General features: G+C 41.3%; 1 protein-coding gene across 2 annotated transcripts in view; it reads left to right on the top strand.

Moving 5' to 3' along the window:
- Positions 1–1,893: 1,893 nt before the first annotated feature.
- CEP85 (centrosomal protein 85) overlaps positions 1,894–21,006 on the top strand; it is a 35,351-nt gene continuing 16,238 nt past the window's right edge. The window contains exons 1-4 of one of the 2 annotated variants that reach the window (XM_012750534.3): positions 1,894–2,034; positions 7,538–7,610; positions 11,002–11,154; positions 20,260–20,954. In XM_012750534.3, coding sequence (XP_012605988.2) covers positions 7,556–7,610; positions 11,002–11,154; positions 20,260–20,954 — 903 coding nt within the window. In that variant the 5' untranslated portion in view covers positions 1,894–2,034; positions 7,538–7,555. Of the gene's footprint in view, positions 2,035–7,537; positions 7,611–11,001; positions 11,155–19,054; positions 19,944–20,259; positions 20,955–21,006 lie in introns of those variants that run through there. The other variant, XM_012750536.2, reaches the window with a different exon arrangement.

Genomic DNA, 21,006 nt, shown 5'->3' on the forward strand with positions numbered 1-21,006 from the left:
AAGATTTAAGAACATCTCATATCTAAATATTGGTTGTTAATATGATGTGAAATTAGGGCCAAAGTCTCTGTTAAAAGATATAAATGAGCTGGGGATGGTTGCATGTACCTGTAGTCACAGCTACTTGTAAGGCTGAAGTGGGAGGATGGCTTGAGCTCAGGACAATACAGCAAGACCTTGTCTCAAAGAAAAAAATATATATGTATATATATATATTTGTTTATAAATGAGTCACTCATATTTGAAAATTGGCAGTAGATAATGGTGTTGCTTTTAAATTATAGATGTCCATTGAAGGAAACTATACCAATGTACTGTTTGGTATTTGTAAATTTAAATCTCAACACTTATGTTTCCAGCCAGGTTTCTCTTCTATTCTTTGTATCAGCTCTTCAAATCTTTCCCATCTTTCTCAGTCCTCTACATGCCCCTGTTCCCTCCCTCCTCACTGATGCCTTTCACAAAAGAAATAGAAGCCATCAAGTGTCTTTCAACTTTCAACTTTGACTGACACTTTTAACTTTATATCTACCAGTCCATAAATTTATTCATTTAGACACCCAGCCTTTTTTTTTTTTTAATACTTTCTTCCCTTTTTTTTCCTTCTTTCTTTTTTCTTTTATGCTCTCAAAGATGGTAGAGAGCAGGCTGCTCCAATAAGAAACAGTCAAGACACTCAATCTTTTTTTTTTTTTTAGATAGATTCTCGCTCTGTTGCCAGGGCTAGAGTGCTGTGGCACCAGCCTCGCTCACTGCAATCTCAAACTTCTGGGTTCAAGTGATTCTCCTGCCTCAGCCTCCCGAGTACTGGGACTATAGGCACACACCACCATGTCCCGCTAATTTTTTCTATTTTTAGTAGAGACTGAGTCTCACTCTTGCTCAGGCTGGTCTCCAACACCTGAGCACAAGCAATCTTCCCACCTCAGCTTCCCAGAGTGCTAGGGACACCAAGCCTTAACATTCTTATTAACAAAGGCTTCTGGTCCTAATTTCATATCATACTCAGGTTCATTATCCAGTAAACCTGCTATTTTATGCCTTCTGTAGTTTTGTCTTAAAAGGTTAAAAGAGGGCAGGAGATTGAACTTTGGGGGACATACTTAGGGTCCTTACTCTAGAGTGAATTTGATCCAATAATGAACTCTCTTTATGGCTGGTTCTAAAAAGCTAAGAAATCACACAACTTTTTTTCCCCACACAACTTTATAATGCTTCTCCATCCCATGTCAGGTTTCCAGCAACCTAGAATTTCACTATCAAACATTCATTCCTTTGGCTCTTGGCTTTGTTCCTCCTTTGAAACAATTTTCCAGTCTGATTCTTCAAGTACATATTAATGCAAATGGACTTAACATTTCCTTTTCCTGGTACCAAGTTTAGGTAGGAAGCAAGACCAATCCTTTACCTAATCCCTGATCACAGGCTGACCACTGACTCCCACCCAGACAAAGCCCTGACCCCTAACCCTAAGAAGTCAGTGACCCAAGCCACACCCTCACTCCTGGTCAAAACCTGATCCCCGCTTCAGATAGGACTGCAAGGTGGGTGGTGGAATGGGAGGAGGGTGAGACAGATTTGGTGGGATTCTCGCGTGCCCCAGCCGCCAGTTTTCCTATCTTCACAAGCCCTGCGGGCCGGCCCGCTCCAGAGCTAAGTGAGCAGGGCTCCACCTAGAGGCAAGACCCGGCAAGGAGCAGAGGAGAAGGCGCCAAGTGGCGGTGAGGTCATGCGCAGAGAGATCCGTCCGGCTTGCCGGAGGGCAGCGTGCAGAGGCGGGACACCGGCACGGCTCGACTCTCGATTGATCAGAAGCAGGCAGAGAGGGGCGGGAGACTGGCGTGGCTCGACTCCCGATTGGTCAGAAGGCAGAAGGGGCGAGGCAGCACGGCGCGCGCACTGAGGCGCGCGGCCTGGCGGGTGTGTAACGGCCGTTAGGCAGGCTGAGGAACTGAGCAGCCGCCCACCGCAGACGTTGTGGCCCCAGTTGGTGTCTCACGAGTGAGGAATTTCGCCGCCCGCTTTCAGGCCCCCGTAAGTTTTCCTCGCTTCGGGGCCCCCATGGGAGTGACAGACCTTGCCCCTCCTCCTTCAGTAGCCCGGGCAAAGCTGGGGACACTCACGACCTACCTCCGATGAGGGGCGGGAGGAGCGCGAAGCGCATGCGCTTGGCGACTGAGCTTTAACCCCCCCTTCCCCCCCATCCCCCCCACCCCCGGGACCCACTGCGCCTCTGCTTCCTAAGACGGTGCCTCCCCCCACGCCCTCTCGTGTCCCGGTCTCCTACGCTCTCTCATTGCCTTGCTTTCTTCTCCGTCATTAACGCCACAGCAGTTGCTTTACCTGTATGCCGGGCCCTGTGCCAGTGCCAGGGAAACGCGGGCAGCACGTTCCTTGCCCTCACGTAGCACACCGTCCCGGGAGAAGAGTAGAGGTTAAGCGGGTAATTAACACTCAGTAAGTGCAGGATGGAGAAATTTTACAAACAGCACAAAACAGAGGGCTCTGATCTAGTTGAGGAGGTCAGGGAGCCCTCCCTGAGGAAATTAAGTTTGAGATGAGATTTGAAGGTTGTATAGAGAATTAAGGTTGGGGGACAGAGCACTTAGGAGGGCCTCTGACCAGTGCTGCTCAGCCAGGCGATTTTGCCTCCCAGTGGACATTTGAGATGTCAGGAGACATCTTTGATAGTCCCAACTCCGGAGCTTGCTACTACCTCTAGTGCGAAGAGTCCAGGGATACAGCCACACAACCTACAGTGTATGGGACAGCCCCTCACAACAAAGAATCATCCCACTCAAAATGTCAGTAGTACCAAGGTTGACGAACCCTGTTCTAGCAAGGGTCTGGTGCTTTGGATGAACTGAAAATTTAGTGTGTTCAAGTTTATCCAACAGAGTGTATTTAGCATTTCATCTCAGTAAACCAGGGAGATCAGAACCATGTGTGTCTTTTACACGAATATACTTCCAGCACATGGCACAGATCCAGGCAAATATTAGTAGGCACTCAGTAAGTTATGGTTGATGAATTGGATACTGTGTTTAGGTAGGGAGGAGTGGTGAGACAAGGATGATTAAGGTAACTAGGCCTCATTACTTGCCCTTTAGGTCTGTGTGCTTTATAATGCATGGTCTGGTGGTTTTGTATGTCTCAGGACTTGTTCTTTTTAAAGGCAACTTCTTGTCTTTCACAAGGTCTGATTTAATGAATGATCAAGGCTGTGAAAATAGTGTGATGGAGAGAGATTCCTAATGTGTCTGTCAGCTGTCTATGAATCCCCTCAAATCCTCTCCTGTCTTGATGTGGTTATCTCAACAGCTGCCAACTGTGATATTCCTTACTAAGATTGTAATTTTATAAATGAAACAGTCAGAATCTAATTCTTGGAGGATAGCAACTTGGGAAATAGAGCCTGAATGATGACCAGGGGCAAAGTGAAGAAATTATATGAGCTGTCCCTTGACTCCTTGAGCTGCTCCTAACTGCCTTGAGGCTTGCAGCTCTGGCTGTCTGAGGCAAAAACTCCAACTTGTGCCTTCCTTGATTTCTCTGTGTTTTGTCACGTAGAATGATGACTAGACTCCTATATCATTGGAGCACAGTCCTGGCTTTGAAGCCTTTTCCTGGCTGTATGACCTTCACTACTCCAAATTTTTATTTTCTCATCCATAAAATGAGGATACTAATAACTGCCTCATAGGGTTGATGTGAGCACTAAACATGAGATATGATGCCTAAAAAATCTTTAGCATAATCTTTAATGGGTAGTAAGTGCTGAGTTCATGTTAGATTGAGGAATGAATGAATATTTCTGCAGTTTAAAGGGTTTTGAAGACAGAAACCAACCATGTTGGGTGTCCCCCCCCCCCATCTGCCTCCATTTATTCCTTCCTTTCTTGGCTGTATGATTGGTTCTTTGTGTTGCTTCTTGTACATTCATTTCTCTCACTTTTATCCCAGGAAATTTCTGTCTCCTTCAGTGGTCCTAAAAATTTCTACCAGTAGCTCATCTAATTCTGAACTTAGTAGGAAAAAATCAAAATGATTTGTTTTGTATTATGGGAGTTCTTTTCTAAAAATTGAGATATAATTCATATGCCATAAAATTCAATTTTATTTGTATATAATTCAGTGATTTTTAGTATATTCACAAGGTTGTGTGGCCATCACCACTGTCTAATTGCAGAACATTTTGATCACCCTGAAAAGAAGCTCCAGGTTAGCAGTGTTCCCTATTTTCTTACCTTCTCTGCCCCAGCCTCTTGGAATCACTAATTTGTTCAATGGATTTGCTTATTATGATGTTTTGTATAAATGGGATCAAGCCTTCTGTGTTTGATTTCACTTAGCATAATGTTTTCAGTGTTTATCCATGTTGTAGCATGTATCAGTACTTCATTCTTTTTATTGCCGAATATGGATATACCACATTTTATTTATCCAGTCATCAGTTGATGGACATTTGGGTGTTTCCACTTTTTTGGCTATTGTAAATAAAGCTGCTATGAACATTCGTGTACCAAGTTTTTGGGTAAACATATGTTTTTTTCATTTCCTTTTTTTCTTTCTGTTTTTTTTTTTTTTTTTGAGACAGAGTCTTGCTCTCTCACAGGGGCTAGAGTGTGGTGGTGGTGTCAGCCTAACTCACAGCAACCTCAAAACTCCTGGGCTCAAGTGATCCTCCTGCTTCAGCCTCCTGAGTAGCTGGGACTACAGGCATGTGCCACCATGCCTGGCTAATTTTTTCTGTTTTTAGTAGAGATGGAGTCTTGCACTTGTTCAGGTTGGTCTCAAACTCCTGACTTCAAGCGATCCTCCCTCCTTGGCTTCCCAGAGTGCTAGGATCACAGGTGAGCCACCATACCCAGCCTTCATTTCTCTTGGATTTATACATTAAGAGTGGAATTGCTGAGTCAAGACTAACTCTGTATTTAGCTGGGAGTTCTCGTTTCTTCACCTTATTTTCAACTCATCTGAATTTAGAAAAATCTCAGAATGGGCCTACCATTTTGTTATCCTTTAAAGAAAGGGATGAAGAAGAGGATTTGATGTTGACAGTAAAGGAAATCACTAGTAGGTAGATAATCTAATCTTTCTGTGTCATCATTAACTCACTGAATGATACTAGCCATAAATTGAAGCTTTTATTACTGAACAAAGCTTCTCTCACCCAGTATGTGAAGAACTGGGATTTTGGAAGATGATACCATTTCTGTTTTAGAAGCAGTGAATTAGGGAGGGTTTGGATTGTTACTAAGAGAATATTGTAGAGGCCACCAAAGTGCATTAGAGAAATAGTACCATGTAACCCTTTTTCCCCTGCAGAGTTGTTTTTCACCTCAAAGAATTGTGTTCTGTGAATTGTCCCCAACTCTTTTGGGGCTCTTGTAAGTTCAAAGTTTCTAAATTCATATTTTTTTTTATCTTCCAGGAACTGTACTGTGCCACTTGTATTGACATGAACTGCCAAGTAATCATAATAAAAACATTAATTAAGCATTTAGTATGTATCAGGCACTGTTGTAAGTTAATCATAAAAGAATTAGGTCATGTCTTTATCCTCCTTTTTATATGGAGAAACTGAGGCACAGAGATATTAAGAAATTTGCCCAAGGTTACACAGCTAATAAATTGCTAACTAAAAGTTTAATGTATTCAGGTTGAGCGTGGTGGCTCACACCTATAATCCTAGCACTCTGGAAGGCTGAGGTGAGAGGATGGCTCTAGGTCAGGAATTTGAAGACGAGCCTGAGCAAGAGCCAGACCCCATTTCTACTAAAAATAGAAAGAAATTAGCCGGACAACTAAAAATATATAGAAAAAATTAGCCGAGCATGGTGGCGTATGCCTGTAGTCCCAGCTATTCAGGAGGGTAAGGCAGAAGGATTGCTTGAGCCCAGGAGTTCAAGGTTGCTGTGAGCTAGGCTGACACCATGGCACTCTAGCCCAGGCAACAGAGCAAGACTCCATCTCAAAAAAAAAAAAAAGTTTAATGTATTCAAATGTGTTTGTTTAGACTTCAGATATACTTTTGCTGAATTCTCAGCACCTACCCCTAGAGTACTGTAAATATAAATTTTTTAAGGGGTCAGGAAATGGGGAGAAAACCTCTTGTTCCCAGCTAAGGATTGGGGTTCCCCTTATGACCACAAGTTCTGTCCATCTCTGTATTATATGACTAACTTTCATTACTGGAAGAATTGAGGAATTTGTTTTATGTTAATCATAATTGAGGCTATAATACATCACTGCTGGTTTGATTCTTTAGTTGTTTCTTTCTTTTTTAAGACAAGGTTTCACTGTATCACCCAGGCTTGTCTCAAACTCCTAGGCTTAAGTGATCCTCCTGCCTCAGCCTCCAGAGTAGCTGGAACTACAGGCATGTGCCACTGTGCCAGGCTTTGGTTCTTTAGTTCTTTCTCTACCCCATCTTCTCATCATGTCCCCATGACTAAGGAGATTCATGGCAAAGTTTGTTAATTAAAAGTAATATTTTTGGCCAGACGCGGTGGCTCATGCCTGTAATTCTAGCACTCTGGAGGCCTAGGTGGGAGGATCGCTCAAGGTCAGGAGTTTGAGACCAGCCTGAGCAAGAGCAAGACCCCGTCTCTACTAAAAGTAGAAAGAAATTAGTTGGACAACTAAAAACTTTATATATAAAATATTAGCCATGCCTGGTATGGCTACGGGCATGGTAGCGCATGCCTGTAGTCCTAGCTACTTGGGAGGCTAAGGCAGGAGGATTGCTTGAGCCCAGGAGTTTGAGGTTGCTGTGAGCTAGGCTGACGCCACAGCACTTTAGCCCAGGTGACAGAGTTAGACTGTCTCAAAAATAAATAAATAAATAATTTTAAAAAGGTAATATTTTTTAGTGTTGTAACAATTGGAGGAGTTCTGGGACCTTATGGGATCTGTATTGAGCATCTCTGTTTGATTCTAGGTTGGTTTAGGGAAAGAAGTGGGGCAAAATGTTGGGAGTTGCTTTGCCTTTTGAAATATCCTTAGAAGTAAAACATGTGGAATACTTGAATATTCTATATGGTTTTGACAGTTTCAGTTAAATGGAATTAAAGATACAGGCTGGGCTCGGTGGCTCACGCCTGTAATCCTAGCACTCTGGGAGGCCAAGGCAGGCGAATTGCTCGAAGTCAGGAGTTCGAAACCAGCCAGAGCAAGAGAGACCCTGTCTCTACTATAAATAGAAAGAAATTAATTGGCCAACTCACATATAGAAAAAATTAGCCAGGCATGGTGGTGCATGCCTGTAGTCCCAGCGACTCGGGAGGCTGAGGCAGCAGGATTGTTTGAGCTCAGGAGTTTGAGGTTGCTGTGAGCTAGGCTGACGCCATGGCACTCACTCTAGCCCGGGCAACAGATTGAGACTCTGTCTCAAAAAAAAAAAAGATACAGGGAGAGGTCTGACTGGTACTTTCAGTTACAGGGAATTAAAGATACTGGGGAGATCTGACTGGTTATTCCTTCATTTTTTTTAATATGGATTATAAGTGCATATGGTTATTTCTTCATTCTGCAGTTGGCTCAGATAACCGTGATGGCCATGCAGGAGAAATACCCTGCTGAGAGGATTTCTCATGCAACTTCACCAGGTGAGTAGTTGAATAGTCAAAGTTTTCTGGGTTGAATTCTGACCTTTGTTCTGTTACTTTATATTCTTTAAGGAAAATACTGAGCAAACAAGCATTCACTGAAATGCTGGTAGTAAAAGAACAAAAATAACACGGGGCTATGTTGAATATAAAAACAGGTCTCTCTGAGGGAGCAGATATTTATCTCAGGTCTTACATGGCTTTCCATAAGACCACAGGATTGACAGGGGAGGACACATAAAGGATTGAAACAGAATGACTTTGGAACATAGTTCCATTCGAAATCAGAAAAACACAGCATAAAATACTGTTCTGTGTTGTCTTTGTCCTCTGGGTGGGTCAGTATCTGCTGGCCCACAAAGATGGGAATTCTTTTTGGATGCCAACAGTCTCGATTGGGTTGTCACTAGAGACTTGGGAATTTATCTCTAGAATGGATTAACAAGTTTTTGAAAGCTCAGTATACATACCAAGTCGATATATTAAGTATATGTAGTCGTCCTCAGTATCCATGGGGAATTGGTTCCAAGACTTCCTGCAGATACCAAAATCTGAGAATGCTTAAGTCCCTGATACAAAATGGGGTAGTATTTGCACATAACCTATGCATATCTTCCCATATACTTTAAAACATCTCTAGATTACTTATAATACCTAATGCATTGTAAATGTTATATATGTAATTGTTATACTATACTATGTTGTTTAGAGAATAATGACAAAAACAAGTCTGTCCATATTCAGTACAGATGCAGTTTTTTTCCTAATATTTTTGATCTGAGATTGGTTGGATTCATTTGTGTTGAATCCATGTTTGTGAAAGGCCAACTATATATTCAGCACATACACACACGCAAGCACATACACACTGCATAGGCATATTAAGTAGATATTTTTCAAATAGGAAGTAATATTTTAGGAAAATGAATTTTTGAATTCTGGAATATTTATAAAGAAGAGGCCACATTATATGCAACTAAGGATATGTTTTATTTAACTTAAAAATCCCATAGTGCCTTACTCATGATAGACATTTGGTGTATTTTCCTATGCACACTGCCTTGCATTCAGTGGGCACTAGTATAAACATTGATTGAATCAATTCAAGATTCATTCAGCAAATATTTATTGAACATCTGCTATGGGCCAAATACTGTTTTAGGATTGTATAGTTTCTTTTTTTTTTTTTGAGGCAGAGTGTCACTCTGTTGACCTGGCTAGAGTACCATGGCATCAACCTAGCTCACAGCAACCTCAAACTCCTGGGCTCAAGCGATCCTGCTGCCTCAGCCTCCCGAGTAGCTGGGACTATAGGCATGCACCACCACGCCTGGCTAATTTTTTCTCTATATATTTTTTAGTTGTCCAGCTAATTTCTTTCTATTTTTAGTAGAGACGAGGTCTCACTCTTGCTCAGGCTGTTTTCAAACTCCTGACCTTGAGTGGTCCACCCGCCTCGGCCTCCCAGAGTGCTAGGACTACAGGCGTGAGCAACCACGCCTGGCCAGGATTATATAGTTTCTATGATGATTATTTATATAATGCAAGTTTTTGGAATGTAGCCATTCTTAACAAAGCTCACTGCCTTCTGATAGCCTTTTCTCTTTTTATTATTGTCTCATTCAGATTAATAATGGTCTTCTTTTTTTTTTTTTAAGACTAGTCAAGTGCAGTAGTGAGGAGGGGGATAATAATGGTCTTAATATTTGATAAGGTTGCTACTGATAGGACATGCAATATAACAAAAAAAAATCAGCTTTCAAACTTGAATTTTGAAATAAGTATAAGCCTCTATAAATATAGCAAAACACATTTTTAGTTTAACAAATATCTAGAATTTATGTGGAGTGTGGAGCAGGTGGACGGAAAAGTGGTAGTGGTAAAGAATGGAAGAAGAATAGTAGTAACAGGGAGTAGATTCCAGAAGGCTAGGAAAATGGTAAAAGACCTCAATCTTAACTATTTCAAAAAGGCCTGGCAAATTTTACACTGACTAGAGAGATAAAGCTGTGTAGACTCACCAAGAGGTCAAATTTCCTTGCTTCTAGCTAGAATTACACCAACTTGGTATAGTAACATTGGTTTAATCTCATGTACTCAGAAACTCTGATTGTCGCTTATGTCTTCTGTTAACAATTATTGCAGATTACTGAGTCTACATAGATTGGGCAAATTCTTTCAAATCGGGCAGTCCCCTTTGACCCAAAGAATAGAAGGAATCTTTGAGGAAATTTATGTTGTCTTCAAGAGAAAGCAGAAGTAAGAGTAGCAAAAAAGAGGTGAAAGTAGGTTAAAAAGACAAGAGAGGCACTGAAGTTGGAAGAAAGGAGTAAGGCAATTTGTGTTCACATATCATTTTCCTCCAGTTAGATCAAAGAGTCTGTAGAACTGTATTTTCTGATTTGAACTTGACACTTCAAGTTAAGTGGAGGATAAGTAGCTACAATTACCTTTTTTTCTCCCTTGGTTTACATGGATCATCAGACACAACTTAGAAAACTTACAGTGGTTTTTAAAAAATAATTTGAATTTACATCTTTGCTAGTATGTTAGTGAATAAGTATTTACTGAACACCTCCTTCCTACCTGCTCTCAAATAGCAAGCTTTAAAGTCAAATCTCATTAGTCTTTTTTTTGGTCTTACCTTCTCAGAAATTTTAGTGGTTTCTTTGCATTGCTCTCAAGATAAAGACTTAAGCTCTTCAGATTGACTTTCAAAACTCACCTTGATCTAGATTCACCCATTGAGGGTACCCTGGTTCAGTGAAGCAATGGTTTTCAACAAGCGCCTAGACTGGCTGGTGCCCTAGGGATCATTTGGAACTACATGGGAATTTTTCTGGTTTCACAATGATGGTGGAATTGATTGAGGGTTGCTGCTGGCATTAGTGGGTGGGAACCGGGGGTGCCAAATCATTCTGTAGTATATAGATTACACACTGAAGAACTGTCATGCCCAAAATGCCAAAAGCTGCATGAGAAACTGTAAGAAGAAATGTGAGTGTTGGAATCAGAAAGACCTGGGTTCAAATATCAGCTCTCCCCTCTGTAAATAAAATAAGGGTGGTAAGGTAGGCAACATTCATTATGTTGTAAAGTGTTGTGGCCTCAGTAAATGGTTGCTGCTATTAAATATGATTGTTTTTGGTCCCAGTGCCCCTGGATTCATAGTTAGTCTTATTTCTGTCTTTGCATATTCTCACCTTTCATGCTATTTCCACTTAAAATTAATTAGCTCAGAGGAGCTGAAATAGGTACAAGAGAGAAAAAGGGGTGGAGTACTATTATTCTCCCATAGGTTTAAGTGATTTTTTAAAAATGGTATCATTTTTTAAAAATGGGGTTACATCAGCTGATTAACAGTAAAGGCAGGAAATGCCACTTGTTTCAGGTTCCAGTGTGATTCAGAAGGGCAGTTCTCTGGGGACTGAGTGGCAGACGCCGGTTATCTCGGAGGCCTTTCGGAGCCGCTTCAGCCACTGTTCAAGTGTAGCTGACAGTGGGGACACAGCCATTGGCACATCATGTTCAGACATTGCAGAGGGTAAGTTTGGATTAATGATGTGATTAACCATATGTGTAGTCATTTTCAGGTTGTATTCTAGGTGTGTTTTCATTTCCAGATTGTGTCATTTCCAGAATATTCATAATGTCAGTCTATTCATTAGAGTCTGCTTTGATTCTTATTACCATGTACTTCTTACTTCTGGTCCCTTCATCTCAATTTCCACTTGTTTATCCTATCTGAGACAATTTTCTAATAGGTTAACTGGCCTCAAGTCTTTCTCTCTGCTGCCAGATTAATGTTGCTAAGAGCCTAATTTTATAGTTTCCCTTTCCTATAAATCTTCAATTATTCCTATAACTTGAGGGTTAAAGTGCAGAGGCCTCAGTTCTTCTGTGATCTGTCCCTAATCCACTTATTCAAACATGTTTCTTGCTGTCACCAAGTCTCTTGTCTTACTATGCTATGAAAGTACAGGCCAGTTTTTTGGGGTTTTGGATACCTGGGCTCTTTTTTTCCTTCTTTAATCTGGGCCCATTTGTGCTATTCCTACCTCTTCTTGCTCCTAGCTGTGTTGATTTTACTTACCATTCAAGATCCTAGCAAAGTGTTTCACAAAACTTTTCCCATCCCTTCCACTTATTATTGATGGCCTTCCTTTTTACAATATTTTATTTTTATTATCTCTGCCACTTGTTTGTGCATTTAAATTAAGTAACAACTGCCAGGCTTTTATATGGGTATTTTGTTTTTCCATTTAGATGGTGAGTTCCTAGAAGGCAGAGGACCTAATGATAATAATTAATACTATTTCTTATATGCTTTGTGATAGGTAAATTTGTTCTATATTATTTCATTAAAGCTGTTAAGGGGCTGGGTGCGGTGCCTCACGCCTGTAATCCTACACTCTGGGAGGTGAGGTGGGCAGATCCCTCAAGGTCAGGAGTTTGAAACCAGCCTGAGCAAGAGTGAGACCCCGTCTTTACTAAAAACTAGAAAGAAATTAATTGGCCAACTAAAAATATGTAGAAAAATTAGCCAGGCATGGTGGCACATGCCTGTAGTCCCAGCTACTCGGGAGGCTGAGGCAGCAGGATTGCTTGAGCCCAGGAGTTTGAGGTTGCTGTGAGCTAGGCTGACACCACAGCACTCTAGCCCAGGCAATAGAGCCAGATTCTGTCTCAAAAAAAAAAAAAAAAAGCTAGGCCGGGCTCGGTGGCTCACGCCTGTAATCCTAGCACTCTGGGAGGCCGAGGCGGGTGGATTGCTCGAGGTCAGGAGTTCGAAACCAGCCTGAGCAAGAGCGAGACCCCGTCTGTACTATAAATAGAAATAAATTAATTGGCCAACTAATATATATAGAAAAAATTAGCCGGGCATGGTGGCACATGCCTGTAGTCCCAGCTACTCGGGAGGCAGAGGCAGTAGGATCGCTTGAGCCCAGGAGTTTGAGGTTGCTGTGAGCTAGGCTGACGCCACGGCACTCACTCTAGCCTGGGCGACAAAGCGAGATTCTGTCTCAAAAAAAAAAAAAAAAAAGCTGTTAAGAACCCTACAAAATATTTTATTATTTCCATCTTACAGATGAGAAGGGTAAATTTAAAAGTGATTGAATGAGTTGATTAAAGTCACAAAACTAGTCACTTCAGTACTTTATTAGATGTTATCATTTAAAAGCATATTTTACTCCACAGGCCCTAGGGATGGCCTATAATCAAAAAGATAATAACGTATTAATGAGAACATAGAGAAATGGCAGCCTTTATACATTGCCTGTGTGGATGTAAAATGTTGCAGGTGCATTGGAAAACAGTTTAGCAATTCCTCAAAGGGTTAAACATAAAGCTACCTTATGACCTAATAGTTCTACTCCTAGGTATATACCCAGGAGAAATGAAAACATACACCAACATAAAACCTTGTACACAAATTCTCATAGCAGCATTATTCATAATAGCCAAAAAGTGGTTAGCCAGCTAGCCAAAAACAACCCAAAAGTCCACAACTGATGAAAAGATGTTTATTGAAACCTTAAAATTTGTACCCCATAATATGCCAAAATAAAAAAAAAAGATGAATAAAATGTAGTATATTCACATACAATAGAATATTCTCCTGCAATAAAAAGAAATGAAGTACTGATACATGCTACCTTTTTTCTTTTTTTAATTTGTTTTTTGAGATGTCTTGCTGTGTAGCCCAGGCTGGTCTTGAACTCTGGATTCAAGCAATCCTCCTATTTCTTCCTCTCAAATGGCTGGAATTACAAGCACACACCCTGTGTCCAGCTGATACATGCTACCTTAAAAACACATGCTAAGTAAAAAAAAGCCAGATACAAAAGGCCACATATTGCATCATTCCCTTTATGTGAAATGCCCAGAATAGGTGAATCTACAGGAACAGAAAGTAAATTAGTAGTTTCTAGGGTTGGAGAAGTTGGGGGAAATGGAGCATGAGTGCCAAAGGGTAAGAGGTTTCTTTTTGGAATGATGATAATGTTGTAAAATTGATTATAATGTTAATTACAGAACTCTGTAAATATACTAAAAACCATTGAATTGTACACATCAAGCAGGTGAATTGTATGATAGTAAATTTTATCTCAATAAAGTTGTTTTTTTTTTAAAAAAAAAAGAATAAGCTGAGCACGATTGTGGGTGCCCATGATTCCAGCTACCTGAACAGCTGAGGCAGGAGGATCACTTGAACCTAGGAGTCCAGCCTGGGCAACATAGCAAGAACTTGTCTCAAAAAAAGGATAAAAATGTTTGGAAAAATAAAAGGGGAATGAAAAGGAAAAAAACCCACATCTACTAGTACTGATTCCTCGACACCTAGCATTTGTTTTAATAGTCTAACAGCTGTGTGTGCTCAGTAAATACAAAGGTAGAATTGAGTCATAGATTTTGAAGTACACAGGTCTTTAAAAATCACTTAATTCTGTTCTTTTTCACTGGCAGAAGACAAAATTCCCTAACAGGTTAAGTAATTTGCCTAAAATCACACAACTAATTAGCAGATTCTGGTCTCCCGACTGTGTAGTATTCTTTTCCATTACTTTATTATTATTATTATTTGAGAAAGAGTCTCGCTTTGTTGCCCAGGCTAGAGTGAGTGTCGTGGCGTCAGCCTAGCTCACAGCAACCTCAAACTCCTGAGCTCAAGCAATCCTACTGCCTCAGCCTCCCAAGTAGCTGGGACTATAGGCATGTACCACCATGCCCGGCTAATTTTTTCTATATATATTAGTTGGCCAATTAATTTATTTCTATTTATAGTAGAGACGGGGTCTCGCTCTTGCTCAGGCTGGTTTCGAACTCCTGATCTCGAACAATCTGCCTGCCTCGGCCTCCCAGAGTGCTAGGATTACAGGCGTGAGCCACCGCACCCTGCCATCCATTACTTTATTATTAAAAGATGTTACTGTCAATTTAATTTTGACTTCTTAAGGTTTTGTCTACATGTATAGTCATGGAACCTTTTCGTTTTGATTAAGTAGTAGGTTTTTTATAGTCAGTGGTCTATATTTTTCCCTCTATTGAATTGACAAGACTGTATTTAATTCATTTACATTGTTATGTATATTGTATGTGTGACTCTGTGTTTTTTATTCCTTTAGGGAAATATATATGTTTTTCCTTTCTAGTGCATTCTTTTAAAATAGTAGTAACCTTGAGATAGGGGCCAAAGCCATTGGCCTAAAATAGCAGTCCCCAACCTTTCTGGCACAAGGGACTAGTTTCATGGAAGATAATTTTTCCAGGGTCTTGGGGGAGAGGCGGCAGAGCTCAGGTGGTGATACATGGCCCACAGATCTGGAATGTTTCTTGTTTTGTTTTTTAAAGGAACCTAGGTCCCTTTTCTGCTATGTTTGTTATATACCATGATCTTTATCTTAATCTTAACCCTTGCCCAGTTTGTTCATGATTCTAGCTTGGAGCCTAGTTAACAAGAACCCTTATGACTGGTAAAAAAAAAAAAAAAAAACATATAGTTTATTGTTGTATCTTTAATTGAATAGGCTTTCTTTTTTTTTTTTTTTTGAGACAGAGTCTCACTTTGTTGCCTAGGCTAGAGTGAGTGCCGTGGCGTCAGCCTAGCTCACAGCAACCTCAGACTCCTGGGCTCAAGCGATCCTTCTGTCTCAGCCTCCCAAGTAGCTGGGACTACAGGCATGCACCACCATGCCCGGCTAATTTTTTCTATATATATTAGTTGGCCAATTAGTTTCTTTCTATTTATAGTAGAGACGGGGTCTCGCTCTTGCTCAGGCTGGTTTTGAACTCCCGACCTCGAGCAATCCGCCCGCCTCGGCCTCCCAGAGAGCTAGGATTACAGGCGTGAGCCACCGCGCCCGGCCGAATAGGCTTTCTTTTGATTCCACCCTTCACTAAGTTGTTTTACCTTGAAGATTCTTAAGGGACAGAGTAGAGGTCGGTACTAAAGAGCTCAGATACTATAATCCTAGCACTCTGGGAGGCCAAGGCAGGCGGATTACTCAAGGTCGAAACTAGCCTGAGCAAGAGTGAGACCCCATCTCTACTATAAATAGAAAGAAATTAATTGGCCAACTAATATATATAGAAAAAATTAGCCAGGCATGGTGGCGCATGCCTGTAGTCCCAGCTACGCAGGAGGCTGAGGCAGGAGGATTGCATGAACCCAGGAGTTTGAAGTTGCTATGAGCTAGGCTGACGCCACAGCACTCACTCTAGCCCAGGCAACAAAATGAGACTCTGTCATTCATAAATAAATAAATCAATAAGTAAATAAATAAATAAATAACGCAGATGTTTTCAGCTCTTTGCTAAAAACTGAAATTGTTATAAACCAGTACAGGATGTAGACAGAAGTGATTGAGATTGAGCAATAGCTGAATTGCCTTTATCGTGAAAGGAAGATAATTAGAAAGAATATGTTGTTTTGCAGGGAGGAAGGAGTAAGGTACAGAGAATGTGGTTGAGGAGAAAAGAGACTTAGAACTATATCCTTAGAGTGGCAAAAACCCATTGATATTGGGAACTGTAAACTAAGGTAAATAGAAATCACACATCACATACACTAACATTTTTTTAAAGAGACAAAATCTCACTATGTTGCCCAGGGCTGGAGTGCAGTGGCTATTTACAGGCATGATCATTGCACACTACAGCCTCAAACTCCTGGGCTCAAGTGATCCTCCCACCTTAGCCTCCCAAGTAACTGTTTTCTAAAATGCAAACCAAACTTAAGGTTTAACTTGACTTTTTATAACACAGTTTATCAGAATCAGGCATTTTCCTTAATATAAATAAATAAACTCAATAGACAAGTGAGAGTTGCTGACAAAGACCTCACCTTAATTTTCTAGTGTGCATAGTCTGTTGTCTATAGAAAATTAGAAAAAAACTCATTCTTTTGGGTCAGTTTGCACTTTTTTCCTTGGCTTTGGTTTTGGCATTATTTGGGGGGTTGTCTTAGTTTGTTTTCTGTTGCTATAACAGATTACCTGAGACTGGGTAATTTATAAAGAAAAGTTTATTTGGTTTACAGTTCTGGAAGCTGGAAAGTCTAAGAGCATGGTGGCAGCTTCTGGTGAGGGCTTTCATACTGCGTCATAACATGGTGGAAAGGTAGAAGGGCAAGAAAGCACTTGCAAAACAAGACCACAAGAGTGAGTCAAGCTCGCTTTTACAACAACCCACTTTTGTGAGAACTAACTCACTCTCGCTAATCCATTCATGAGGCTTATGACCCAGTAACCTCTTAAGGTTTCACCTTTTAATACTGTTACATTGGTAATTAAGTTTCCACACGTGGGCTGGGCCAGGCACGGTGGCTCACGCCTGTAATCCTAGCACTCTGGGAGGCTGAGGTGGGTGGATTGTTTGAGCTCAGGAGTTCGAGACCAGCCTGAGCAATAGCGAGACCCCATCTCTACTAAAATAATAGAAAGAAATTAGCTGGACAACTGAAAAAAAATATATATATATATATAAATAAATAAGTAAAAAAGCCGGGCATGGTGGTGTGTACCTGTGTAGTCCCAGCTACTCAGGAGGCTGAGGCAATAGGATCCCTTGAGCCCAGGAGTTTGAAGTTGCTGTGGGCTAGGCTGACACCACAGCACTCTAGCCCAGGCAACAGAGTGAGACTCTGTCTCAAAAAAAAAAAAAGTTTCCACACATGAACTTTTGGGGACAGACATATTCAAACTATAGCAGGGGCTATGGGCTCAAGACTGAATTTTGTGAGTCTTGAGAGAGAGTGATTCTGTGGATGGAAAATGAAATGAAATGTTGGCTAAGTTCCTCACAGTAGCAACCCTTCATGTGCCACAATCTCACATAATTACACTGTGGGAGCCAAGGACTATTGGTGAGAGCTGATATTATGGCACTGTTATGGAGGATTTCAAGTAGATTGCTTACTAATCTTGGAAGTCTCTGTGTCCACCAGTTTACCTTAACCTTGTTGACTAGTCCTATACTTAAGTTTTAGGACATCAAAACTGTGTCCTTTATTTCAGTCATTACTTTCTTTGTGTTCTGAGAGGCTGATGCATGTTATCAGAAATTATTCAGCCTTTTTGATTTGTTTTTTTTTTTAGTGTGCCTTTTATATATTCACAAGATCACCTACGTATAGGAAATTAGATACTCTACATACATGGATAAGGCTTGCGCATATTCAGTTGTGGTTTTTTGTGTTTTTTTCTAAATACTTATTTATTCCTCCTGTCTAACTGTAACATTTTACCTTTTTTTTTTTTTTTTTTTTTGAGACAGAGTCTCACTTTGTTGCCCAGGCTAGAGTGAGTGCCGTGGCGTCAGCCTAGCTCACAGCAACCTCAAACTCCTGGGCTCGAGTGATCCTCCTGCCTCAGCCTCCCGGGTAGCTGGGACTACAGGCATGCGCCACCATGCCCGGCTAATTTTTTATATATATATCAGTTGGCCAATTAATTTCTTTCTATTTATAGTAGAGACGGGGTCTCGCTCTTGCTCAGGCTGGTTTTGAACTCCTGACCTTGAGCAATCCGCCCGCCTCGGCCTCCCAAGAGCTAGGATTACAGGCGTGAGCCACAGCGCCCGGCCAACATTTTACCTTTTGACCAACATCTCCCCATTCCTCCAACTTCCCAATCTCTGACAACCACAATTCTGCTCTCTGTTAAATTTTTTTAGTTCCACGTATAAGTAAGAACAGGCAGTATTTGTCTTTTTGTGCCTGGTTTGTTTCACTTAGCATAATGTCCTCCAGGTTTATTCGTGTTGTTGCAAATGTCAATTTCCCTCTTTTTTAAGGCTTAATAGTATTCCGTTGTGTATATATACCACATTTTCCTTATCTGTTTATCAGTTGATTCCATAACTTGGCTGTTGTGAATAATGAATCCATACCCATGGGAGTGCAGGTATCTCTGACATACTGATTTCAAATCCCAGAAGTAGAATTGCTGAATCATACGGTAACTCTATTTTTAGTTTTTTGCAGAACTGCCATACTCTTTCCACAGTGGTTGTATTAATTTACATTTCCACCAGCAGTGTACTAGAGTTTCCTTTTCTCTACATCCTTACCAACACTTATCTTTCATCTTTTTTTTTGTTTTGTTTTGTTTTTGTTTTTGAGACAGAGTCTCGCTTTCTTGCCCAGGCTAGAGTGAGTGCCGTGGCGTCAGCCTAGCTCACAGCAACCTCAAACTCCTGGGCTCAAGCGATCCTGCTGCCTCAGCCTCCCGAGTAGCTGGGACTACAGGCATGTACTACCATGCCCGGCTAATTTTTATATACATATATATTAGTTGGCCAATTAATTTCTTTCTATTTTTATAGTAGAGACGGGGTCTCGCTCAGGCTGGTTTTGAACTCCTGACCTTGAGCAATCTGCCTGCCTCGGCCTCCCAGAGTGCTAGGATTACAGCGTGAGCCACTGCGCCCGGCCTCTTTCATCTTTTTGATAATTGCCATTCTAACAGGTGTGAGGTGGCCTGCCCGTGTTTCTAAGGAGCTGCTTAGTGAGAAGGTGGTAGCTGATCTATACTCATATAATTCTGGGAAAGGTTATAGTATCTGTCCTCATTATCTGAGTGTGCTCTCTGTTGGTTGGTGGGGAGAAAAAAGAGAAACAAATCGATAGTCTCTCTGCTCCATGGTAGATGTGCTTGGTTTAGAAAAGAGTACTAGATATAGTTGAAAGGGGAAGAAGAGATTGGTATTCTTTTTCTCCTTATTCAGTTTTCTGCCTGCTGAATGTCATAAATGTGTTACCTTACATTCCTATCTTATTGTTTGCTTGCAGCCCACTACCCCGGCACATTAGTTCTATGACCTTGTCCTCCTCAGAGTAGTACTTTAAAGTTGTAGATAGGTAGAAATGTGAACCTTGTGTAGTAGGGCTAATCAGAGAGTTGTCTCCCAAGACTAGGCAGGGGCCAAAGGAAATATAAATCTAGTCCAAAGAAAATGTTAAAAATCACTGTTGAGTACACACAAGGGGACAAGTGAAAGGCAAAATAAATAGTATAGCCACTTGAGAGTGCTCAATGTGCTATAGTGAAACCTGAGAGTTACTAAGAATAACTTCACATATCCAGGCAGTCAGTTCTGGGGTAAGAGAGAGAGAACAGAATCCTGACTCAGATGCCATACTCGCTGCCCTGTGGATACTGAGCAAGACTATGTAGTTTGCTTTATTCTTTGAATAGTTTAGATTTAGGGGCTTTTGGAGGTCACAGAGGATTCTAGCAGCCGTTGGAAAGGATATTATTATTAGATTGGATTATAGTTTAGAGTTTCCCAGCTTCTAGAAGAGTGGGTATGGACTTAATCCATTTTCCTTAAGTAAGTGATTCTTTTTAAAAGTTTGGCTTTCAGCTGTGTTTGTTGACTAGCAAGATTTTTTATTCAAGTACAAAGGACAGAGTGTAAGTTAAAAGTGAAGCCATTGTTGCCTTTTGTTGGTTTACGATGTGCGTGGCATTTGCGATCCTGGAACACATCTCCCAGTTAGGTTGCTATGCCTTTCTGCCTGATACTTCTGATGATAGTGCTCTCTCTGCTTGGTCTCAGGACAGGCAGAGAATGTCTGGCATAGCAGTCAAACTGAAGAAAGCTTGCTGCTTTAATTTTGACTTATGGAAGACTATTCTCTCCGCAGATTTTTGCAGCTCAAGTGGCAGCCCTTCTTTCCAGCCCATCAAAAGCCATGTAACCATTCCAACAGCCCATGTGATGCCTTCTACTTTAGGGACCTCTCCTGCCAAGCCAAATTCTATACCTGCTGGACCCTCTTCCTCCAAACTCCCTTTGTCAGGGTTGGCTGAAAGTGTGGGGATGACAAGAAATGGAGACCTCGGTGCAATGAAACGTTCCCCGGGCCTGTCTAGAGATCTCATGTATCTCTGTGGTGCTACTGGAGAAAATGGAATTGAGCAGTCCTGGTTTCCAGCAGTGGGCCATGAAAGAGAGGAACAAGTGAGGAAGTTTGATATTCCTAACATGGAATCTACCCTCAATCAGTCGGCAATGATGGAGACACTTTATTCAGATCCTCACTACCGTGTCCACTTACACAATCCAAGAACTGACACAAACAAGGAGTTGTACAAATCGTTGCCTGAGGCCAAGAAAGCACCAGGCAGCGGGGCAGTATTTGAGCGCAATGGACCACACCCTAGCAGCAGCGGTATGCTCCCTTTGGGCCTCCAGCCTGCTCCTGGGCTCTCCAAGCCTCTACCCTCTCAGGTATGGCAGCCGAGTCCTGATACTTGGCACCCCCACGAGCAATCTTGTGAACTCAGCACTTGTCGGCAGCAGCTGGAATTGATCCGCTTACAAATGGAGCAAATGCAGGTAGAGGCCCTTCTTTCCTTGGATTTAGAGGGTTCTTTGTGGTTCTTAGAAC

The sequence above is a fragment of the Microcebus murinus genome, chromosome 2 (genome assembly GCF_040939455.1).
Source record: "Microcebus murinus isolate Inina chromosome 2, M.murinus_Inina_mat1.0, whole genome shotgun sequence".
Classification (NCBI taxonomy): domain Eukaryota; kingdom Metazoa; phylum Chordata; class Mammalia; order Primates; family Cheirogaleidae; genus Microcebus; species Microcebus murinus.